Source organism: Anas platyrhynchos, chromosome 2 (genome assembly GCF_047663525.1).
Source record: "Anas platyrhynchos isolate ZD024472 breed Pekin duck chromosome 2, IASCAAS_PekinDuck_T2T, whole genome shotgun sequence".
NCBI lineage: Eukaryota > Metazoa > Chordata > Aves > Anseriformes > Anatidae > Anas > Anas platyrhynchos.
Genome location: NC_092588.1, coordinates 148,694,609 through 148,705,016, shown reverse-complemented (window position 1 = coordinate 148,705,016; position 10,408 = coordinate 148,694,609). Strand labels below are relative to the sequence as shown.

General features: G+C 42.4%; 1 protein-coding gene across 6 annotated transcripts in view; it reads right to left on the bottom strand.

Moving 5' to 3' along the window:
- Positions 1–4,359: 4,359 nt before the first annotated feature.
- Positions 4,360–10,408, bottom strand: part of LARP4B (La ribonucleoprotein 4B) — a 57,201-nt gene continuing 51,152 nt past the window's right edge. For all 6 annotated transcript variants that reach the window (XM_027450461.3, XM_027450462.3, XM_072033823.1 and 3 more), the window contains 3 exons: positions 9,847–9,971; positions 8,760–8,871; positions 4,360–8,249 (listed from right to left, as the gene is read on the bottom strand). In XM_027450461.3, coding sequence (XP_027306262.2) covers positions 7,965–8,249; positions 8,760–8,871; positions 9,847–9,971 — 522 coding nt within the window. In that variant the 3' untranslated portion in view covers positions 4,360–7,964. The remainder of the gene's footprint in view (positions 8,250–8,759; positions 8,872–9,846; positions 9,972–10,408) is intronic.

Below are 10,408 nucleotides of genomic sequence, written 5' to 3'. Positions count from 1 at the left end.
TTCTCCCAGTGCAAAGGGACACTGACTATTACTGCTAGTTATTTTTAATATAAACTACTTTTACAGTTTCTCACACTATCAATCTATCCAATCTTCTTTGAGTGGAGTTCTTACAGATATGGAATAAAGTCAGAAAGCATTGAGATATCCCTGGCAATGCTGCCAAGCAGCGGAAGGTGGCTTCACACCAGTAGGTCACTCAGCACAGCACAGCCATAATCTTGCTCCTCCTCCTCAGAAGGGCAGGGGGAGAAAACATGATGAAAAGAGCTCACGGGTTAGGTAAGGACAGGGAGATCGCACACCTGTTATTGTCACAGGCAAAACAGACTCAGAATAAGGGAGAGTAACATAATTTATTGCCTATCACTAGCAGGCCAGAGTAGTGAGAATTAAAAGCAAAATACATCTGTCCCCAACCCCTCACCCCCACCCTCTTCACCCTGCTCCCCCTGAGCAGTGCAGGGGACTGGGGGCTGCAGTCAGTCCCTGACACTTCGTCCCTGCTGCTCCCTCACGGCCCCTCTCTGCCCCTGCTCCATGCAGGGTCCCTCCCACAAGATGCCGTCCTGCCTGAACTGAGCCTGAGGGGGCTGCCCACAGGCAGCAGCTCTTCAAGCACTGCTCCCACACGGCTCCATACCACGGGGTCCATCCCCCAGGAGCAAACTGCTCCAGCACAGGTCCCCCACAGGTGGCAGCTCCCCCCAGACCCCCTGCTCCTTCGTGGGCTCCTCTCCAGGGGCTGCAGCTCTGGCCCAGGGCCTGCTCCTGCAGGAGCTCTCCATGGGCCGCAGCCTCCTCCAGGCCACATCCACCTGCTCCACCGGGGGATCCTCCACCCATGGGGGAATGCAGCGTGGAGATCTGCTCCATGTGGGACCCATGGGCTGCAGGGGGACAGCCTGCTCCACCAGGGGCCTCTCCACAGGCCACAGGGGAACTGCTGCCTGCCTGGAGCACCTCCTGCCCTCCTGCTGCACTCACCAGGGAGCTGCAGGGCTGGCTCTCACTCTTCACTCTCCCAGCTGCAGGTGTTTTTTTCCCCTTTCTTAAATCTGCTCTCACAGAGCTGCAAACAGCATCGCTTGTGGCTCAACCCTGGCCAGTGGCAGGTCCCTTTGGAGCCTGCTGGAGCTGGCTCTGATCTGACATGGGGCAGCTGCTGGGCTCTGCTCAGAGAGGCCACCCCTGCAGTCCCCCTACTACCTTCCCAGACTGGAGCAAATTTTGGTATCTCTATCTCCTTTTCAGAACTAAAAACCAGTCTCAGAGAGCACCTCGCTTGTTTGATTTTTCAGCATACATCCAACCTGGCACCCAGCTGCCATGCATTCCGTCCAGTGCTGCTACCTTCAGATTTTCTAGGTGGGGATGGAGGTGTGCATGCAGGACGGCAGCAGTGCTTCCTCGGCACTGTTGTGCTTAAGTCTACACGACAAGAGCTAATTCAAACAAAAAGTAAAATACAAGAGCTTATTTAAAACAATATTTGCTACCAAGGAGGCAGTTGAATGCCAGTCCAAGTAGTCGGATCCCTTGAGCAAATCGGTCACTTCAGTGCTTACTCTGTATTGACTGGTCTCTCCAGTACTTCTCCCTTGCCATAGCTTCAGGGAAGGAAGCTGCTCTCAGCACCATCACGAGCCACGTTAGACAAGCTGTAGCTAGCATTTGCCAATATGTAGGCAGTAAGGGTTCTGGCAGAAATGAAAAACTTAGATACCAGACAGGTACCATAAAACCAGAAACAGGTATAAATATTCAAGGACAGAGCATACTTTTTTGTATTTATTATATACGTTAGCCTGGGAATTCAGAGCCTAAGAACTGAAATATATCAAGATAATCCTCCTCTGAGTGGATTTGCTTTAACATGTGAGGGGGGGGGGAAATCCAGCTAACTTATATTTTCAAGATGCTGAGCCTACCACATTTTTGAATATAGGTGTAATTCTTAGGAGCTTTGATCAACAGTTGTCACCTTCCAGAAGCGATGCAGCTCTGAAGAATGACAACAGTGAACCTCTAGAAAGGAAGAGAATATGCTAAGAGGGTGGGAAGTGGCTGGTGGGGGCTGCAGGCCCCTGCAGGGCACTGAGCCCGCTCTGCACACGAGCTGCATGCTCACATTTTAAGGAAGTCAGAGGCAAAAAGCAAGAGCAGTTTCTCATGCGTGTTGTGAACTACACACCTGCAGTTACTGGAAATGCTCCCAGCCTTGGGAATGAGACGAGAGGGTAGGCCAGGCCTGGGGAACCCGACGCGCCCGTTGTGCCTGGGCTGACATCTCACTACGTGCAGCTCCGGTGTAGGAAGACATTTGGGAGACATTTTATTGGGTACCAGTAATTCCACCTTGGCAGGTGGATTTCAGAGGTCTTTCCAGCTTCAGGGTATTTTACAACGTTATATTCAGCCATTCATCCCTCCTTCCTCAGAGCACCCTTAGCCGAAGTAGATTTACAGCTCTGCCTGCCTGCAGCTAGCAGGACGTAAAGCCATCAAACCGCAGAACGGCTTCCACGCTGTACGTGCCTAACGCAAGCACACAAAACCATTTGCTCTTCAAACTGATGCGAATTTAGGAGAGATTAGGGGGGTGATTTTGTCTGAGCCCATCTTGCCCCAGCACACCCTCCCCCCCTGCTGTTCTGTGAAAAATTAACTACTCCAGGCTATTGTGGCAAGACAACAGGGATTTATGATAAGACTGCCATCATGAAACAGACTTCAGATTTGGCACATTTACGGCGTATATATAAGAATAGCCATTAAGGCTAAGGCAAGAACTGGACCCTTTTGTCTCTCTTCTCCCCATTATGAAAACAAGGCTCAAGAATGACCAAGCTACTTCAAGTTGAGTCACATCCACCTAAGGTAAGGTGACACAACACTCACAAGCAAGGCTGTGTTTATGTCAGTCTTTTGCCCTGTGCTTGTCATCAGTTAATTGTACAAATTTCCAGTGTGAACTATCAAAAACACCTCACCTTTCTCATCAGGGTGCTGACCGTCCACCCCTGCCCCTTCATCTATTCTGCTGACTGTATGGCAACCTGACATACTCTGGGAAAGTTTTCTGTGGTACTTTTCAGACAGGCAGCATGCTGATGACATGAAGGCAATCAACAAGAGGAGGACACTGCTAGGCATGGGTAAGCCAGTCTTTCAACAGCAGTGGCCTTTCTTGTGCTTATTTAGCATCATAGTTTGGTATTAGCATTCCACCCAGAATTGGTTTGATCAACTTATGTCCATCACTGAATTAGGTGAAAGATGTGTAGCCACGTTTTGTTTCATGAGGCAACAACTCAGCTACCATGACCGGCTGGCATTAGGGCTCTACCGCACTGTACAGCTCCCTCCAAACACAGAGATAAGAGGGTAACATTACTTCCACCAGCTAACTTTTAGTTGAAATCACTTCCCTGACTCAAGCCATTACACTCATAAAGCCAGGCCGTAAAAGCAGGTAGACCAAGATGTTTCCAGGATTTTGTGAAGTAAAAGCACATTAGAAAGTGTAGAAAAAACATTTTATGACATTTTAAAGAAGCTCCAGGATCAAAATACAACAGGTTTCTGTGACAGTAAATACTGTCTGGATACTCAATTGCATTTAATCTTCCCCAGTTGCTATTTCTCCTCATGCCCTGTAGGAAAATAAACTGTTTCTTCAGCACGAACATGGGGGCAGCTATCATGTCACTTCATACTGGGGGAAACTCGCATGAATGGGACACTGCCCAGTTCTGTTTTGAGTACATCAATCCCTGATTTCCCCCAAGCAGGGAGGGCCCTGAGGAACTACATCAATACTGTGGCCACAACGCTGATGAGTTTGTGTATTTCTACATGTTAGGTAATAGGGGACTAAGTTCCAAAGGTACTTGGCACACCCTATTCTGGCATTAAAATTGGTCACCTTCAACTCCTTGGAGTCCACACGAGGACCAAACCTAATGTTTAGCTGACACACCAAGGTTTGCTGTCATTCAGAAGCCCGCAGTGCCCAGTATGCCAGGGATCATGTACATTGACAGACTCTGAGGAAAGCGCTAATAAAGACAAGAACCCCTTGTAAACAAAGCTTCATGTCGGCTCCCCCACCCCCCTTTATTCCCACCCTCAAGTTAATCACAGTTAACTAAGAGAGATATTGCTGCCTCCACCAGTGATATTATTTGCTCCTGCTGCTACATAGCCCTAGGTGATGGTTACAGCAGCTGTGCTGAACAGGAAAGAAATAATTTTTTTTTTCCCAAAATTAGAAATAAAGAATTTCCAAAAATGGGAGCAAAAGACAAAAGGTAATAAAATACTGCTGAAGAAAGGTTTAATTAAAAAAATCAGGAATTCAACAGTGCCTAAATCTTTATTTTTCATAACCTACATATTTTTTTTTTCAAATTAGACAGTTTTACATTTTATGACACAAAAGGAAACTTAAATTACTGATAGTTTACATGTAAGCTTGATTCCAGTCTTAATGGAAGAAGAACAAAAACAAAAACCCTCAAGAAGGCTTCCATATTACACTTCTATTTCATGAATTGGCAGCTGTTAGGTCTCCTTAGAAATCTTCGATTGTCTGCTGCTATTAGTGTAATAGGTTACAAAGCACATAAAAATCCCTAACTGTAGCTAGCTGAAGGAGATACAGAGATAGGTATGCACCATTACAGTCAGCTGTTGCTTGAGATACACTGCACCACGCTCAAACAAGGGCCTTTCTGTGCCAACTGCTGAAGTCTTTAAGAGGATAAAGCAGCAACCGAAGAAAATTGCCACCGTTCATACGTTTCCACGTGGCAAGTGACAAATGTCGTGGTGGGGGACTGATCTGAAACAAGATTACACAAAGTTTTAAAAGCAACCTTTTTTCCTCTTTTTTTTTTTTTTTTTTTTAATTCCTGGAAGAAGAGTCTCAGATCCCGTTTTAGCTTGTTTGCAAAATGAAGAGCATCACCACACAATCCCACAAGGTAGAATGCCAATTTTAATTACTGTATCCCTGAACCTTTAACTCAGCTACTGCTTTGGGGAGGTTTTTCATTTTAAAAGCCACATTTTATTATCTCCATGTATCGTAGCAACAGTCTGCATGCAACTTCACAACTCTACTCCGAAAGCTCCATTTTGTCATCGAGTGGAAAAAAAATCTCCAAGTAAAATGCAGTAAGGATAAGTTGTACATTACACAGCTATTTGGCGTGTCACCTTTTTTTTTTTTCTTTTAAAAAAAGCTATAAAAACCACATCAGAGGAAGATTTAAACTTTCGATGCAACAGACTGTTGCTGGGTAAGCAGTAATTACAGTGTATTGACCTAGCACAAATGGCAGCAGAATACATCAGAACAGCACAACACATCCTGCTGGTCTCAATATATTACCTTATGTACCAGTTGAGCATTATGACTAGCTGTACACAGTCGCCGTAAGTAACCACTTGTGATTGTTTGCAGCTGGTAAGCCTTTCACTTTCAGCAGACAAACAAAATGAACCATACAGCCGGCCTAAACCATACACAAATCTAGCTACCACTTTCACTGCCACCGGGGAAAGGATAAGCATGTTAAAATCCAATGACAGAACTGGCTGAGCAATTTTGGTGATGTTGTCAGAGTCCTATCTCCTCCCACAGCATTCACAAAGTGCGCTTTTTAAACAAGAAAAATCAGCGGATTCCAGCATGCCCTATTTTAACCAATTCTGCAGCATACAACAGGCTGGATTTAGAAGGTCAACTAGTTACCGACTGATGCTTTTAATAGGAAATTTATCAGGAGTTAACTTCTACAGTTACTTTACAGTTCTACGAATCATACTTAGGAAAGCACTGATACTCTCGAAAGCAGACAAATAAGCTTCAGTGTATATTTTCTTAGCAGTCTGAAGATTTTTCCAATTAAATTTGATTTTATTAACGACTTAAAATTACAGTTTGACTGCTAAAATTCAATATTTACATTGCAGAAAACTTTGGAATTGGTTAAATCACTTGTTTTTAGAGGGATTTAGGAAAACATTTGAGGGCTTTCAAATAAGACTTTCGTTCCGTTTCCCTTTTGCAGTGAAGAGGCAGAGTCAGTTCAGCACACCAGAATAAAATAAGAAAAAGAAAAAACAACAAATTAAAGTAATATTCAAACCACAACATTTAGTTTATCTACATCCAGCTCAACAGCAACATTTATAATATCAATAATTTTTATCAGATTTTTTTCTTTAGGGTACCTTTTTATATGTTCTGATTATTTACAACTGTACAAGCAAAGCACACACTTCCAAGTGCACATATTTAATACAGTATTGACTATTTGCATTTACAGATTTTTCAACAATCTGAAAAAGATCAACTGTTTAAGATCTTTAAGGTATATTACAAAAACTGCTGCTAGTTCCTGTACTACAGTATGTTTACCCAGTAAGACCAGTGACAATAGATACATACTGTAACTGAGTAATTCTGTATTCCACTCTTGCTAACCCTCAATGGGGTCAGACCTCATTAACTCTAAGCTGTCTTGTACAAAAGTTAAGGCAAAGTCATTTTCAAGTTTAAATAAAATTCAAGTCTTTAAATATTGGATGGAAATAATTCTTTAAAAAAATCAGTTGTTTAAATAAACATTTTTGTGGAATAAACTGTACTGTCATAGTCAGCAGGAATGAGTTTAGTCTGAACTTCCTGCAGTTTAAACACTTAAAGAAAAGCTTTAGGCATTTTAAAACAAAAATAATTTATATTCAACTTTATTAGAAACTTGCTAATTTAGTGCATCCTTGTCCTTCAGAAAGCGCATCACTTCTAAAGTAAGTGTGAGAAACCTCATCCCAGAGGTAAATATCAGGGATCTCTTCCTCCACCACACAAAACAAACACCATTATCTCACGGCTCGAAAAATTTAAATCCATATGCCAATGCTTGTAGTTACAGGAAGACGTCAACACAAGGCTGACTAAGATATGGACTCTTTCAAAGAGCACTTGGGGTAGAGTTTAAAAAAAAAGTCTACACAGAGCACAGGGGTAACCAGAACATACAGCGCTGACTCAGTTAACTCCCTTACAAGCACAGGGAAGCTAAGGTTATCACAAGAAGGCTACAGTGCTTTCTCCTGATAACATCCACTAATAAGCTTCACCACCATAGAAGCTCACAGACTTAATTCTTTCTATTCACAATGTGCTTTGTATTTGCAAATTATAATATCAGTTTTATTCTGGAGTGAGAAGATGGTTACTTGCTTGCAGTAAGTCAAAAAAGGAAACATTTTAGAAAGACTGCTATGGTGCTCCGTAGGATTCATTCTCTGTGTGCAAAACATCAAAAAAAGATTTCATTTTTAAAAACGCTAGAAACAACTACTCGTTTAACCTAAAAGTGCAAGTTCATTTGCTGACATTTAGTACAGCAGCCCAATAAAAAAAATCTTCAAGGTCACATACTAACTCGTAAAATATATCTACTTCCTTGCACTCTACACACTAGCTGCCGTTATCAGTCTTTTGGACACTTTAGATATGTACTTGCAGACCAGTTTATTAAAAATATTGCAGCAGCACATTTCTGCTTAACAGTTTAGAAAAAAACTCACTATACAGAGCTTGCACTCACACAGCCACAGAGAGGCTTAATAAAAAGTTGATTCTTTTTCTAAGACAAATATTTTACATCTTGAAAAAAATAATCACACTAAGCTTCACCTCCAATTAAGCACCAACCTAAAGGTAAGGTTTAGAACAACTATCCAGAAATATCCAGAAAAAATAGAATGTTTGTTCAAGAGGGGAAAAAGTATTTCACAGAAAAATAACTTGCAGGCATTGTTATATGCCTAGTATCACTGCAAGCTCCTAACCAGCAACTCATTCTCAGGTATCTTAGTGGGAACATGGGTTTAATTTGTGGGAAGCAGACCTCTTTTTGAATCCCTCCCAGTTGTTAGTTTCATCACTGAGGAGATTTAGGAGGGGTGTTCTGTTCTTTATTTAAGCGTTTGCCAACAACAGCTGGAGGGGACGATCTGCGTCCTGACTGTCTCCTCTGGTCTTTGGGTTGTCCAGGATGTGACTTCGCAGGAGGAGGTTCTCTGTTTTTCTCTATTGTTTCTGTGGGCTTTTTTTCTTCTTTCCCACATGCTACAGTGTTTGGCTTCTGTTCTTTCTGGGGTTGCAATGTAGGAGGATCCTTAGTTGTTCTCTGGCAAATTTCTGCATAACTAGGTTTTCGCAGTTCCTGGGAAATCAACAGCAAACAGGACAGCAGAGTTAAAGCATCCTGAGCAAAAATATTTTACTTTAATGAACAAAAAAGGTAAAACCTTTTGTGACAAGCAACTGCCGTGCTTAAACATGTGTGTGAGAGTTTCAATATGAAGTTTACAGAAGTGGTACAGAAAACAAGGTGAAAGACAAGAGAAAATGCAGAACACAATTCCAGAACAATGGGATACTGTGACAGAGAAAATACTTCAAATTCAGGTAAACACTAGAACAGCTGAAACAGCACGAACACTCCAGTTTAGGTATCAACATACAGATTAATACTTCTACCTCAAGGCAACTACCAAGTAGGACGACAATTCAGGTAGCGCTATCATTCAGTGGAAGTTATCTTGAATATTTTTGAACTGTTAATTGCACATCACATGATCAAGCAGCAATGGAGAGCAACAGAAGCAATACTCTGTTAAATACACCAAAATCAATCATTAGGAGAAAGCGAAGTAGTAGTGAGGACACTTACCGTGGCAGCCCCGTTGACTTGTACCGATTTACATGCAGTACTGAGTGTGGAAGAAGAAAGCCTTTCTGCACTCTGTGTCTCTCTCTGCTGTTTATCCACAACCTTGGAGTCCCTGTAAAGCATCCAGCAGGAAAAAAGTCTCACAAGAACTGAAACATCAGGATAAGTGATTGATCTAGTAATGGCTCTGAAACTGTCTGAGTATGACTGTGAAGTTATAGCTACAATTTGCCTGGCACACTATGACTAGCATTGCATTTAAAAAACACTATCAAACAAATGTTAGCGTGGAATTTGACATGACCTAGTATTTGTGACATTCTGATAGCTTTTGATAGTCAGTTATGTTACTCCTTTTTCTCCTATGAAGACAAACTGAGGGAGTTGAGGTTGTTCAGGGAGACCTTACAGCAGCCTTGCAGTACCTAAAGGGGCATTCAGGAAAGCTGGGGAGGGACTCATTGTCGGGGGGTGTAGTGACAAGGACAGGGGATAATGGCTTTAAACTAAAAGAAGGGGAGATTTAAATTAGATATTGGGAGGAAATTCTTCACTCCAAGGGTGGTGAGGCGCTGGCACAGGCTGCCCAGAGGAGCTATGGATGCCCCATCCCTGGAGGTGGCTCAAGCCCAGGCTGGATGGGGCTCTGGGCAACCTGGTCTAGCAGGAGGAGTCCCTGCCCTTAACGGGGTTGGAATTAGGTGATCTTTAAGGTCGCTTCTAACCCAAACTGTTCTATGATTCTTTACTGTATGGACAATGATACTGCCCATGCTTCAAAGCTATCTAAATACAAGACAGTGAAGTAAGTACTCAGTACTTTTTTAACACTTGCTAAGGCTAAAATACAACACTAAACATAAATACAACACTAAATGTTTGTCTGTTGAATGACTGTCTGGATCACTATTATAATACTATTATATGATGTTCAGAAATTAAGTTTCATTGCCTTCACTACAAGTACAAAAGATTACTTTCATCAATATTTTAAAAGCTATTTACAGTGTTCCACCTTGCATTCTGATGACAGCAAATGCAAACATTACAGAGTAGAATAATTACAGATGTGTAATTAAGTTCTTACTCAGAAGGCTGGGTTGGCGAAGGAGACCTTTCAAACGTCCTGGGCAATGTAGAAGAGACTGGCAACAATGGCTCCCGAGGAATTCCAGATGGAATAGTGTTTGTACTTGCATCCACATTAACGTTCTGAAGGAGAAAAAAGGCACAGAAGGGCAATCATAGTATCCAATTAACGTGGTTTGCCTGAAAATTAATGCAATCAGGAAACAGTTTATATGTTGATTTCAAATTGTGAATTAGCTACCTATATTGGAAGGGTTCAATACATGGATTAGAACTGAAGTTTTTTCCCTTTACAATTACTTAGGAACACTGACAAATCACACCAAGGCTCTTTTGCAAGGGAGTCTGAAGCTTTTTTCCCTGGGGGATACATCTGGATGACAAAATCACTTCTTTTGACCTTGGAATTTTGCATCCGGTGGTGACAAAGGCGGCTTGGTGTCTCCTTCCGTACCCATAGTTAGCTTATTAAGACAAAAGTCTCCCAGAGTTACACACTAAAAAATCAGCTTCTGCAAAGTTCTAGCTTCTAACTCAGCACCATCCTGACGGCTGCTGCT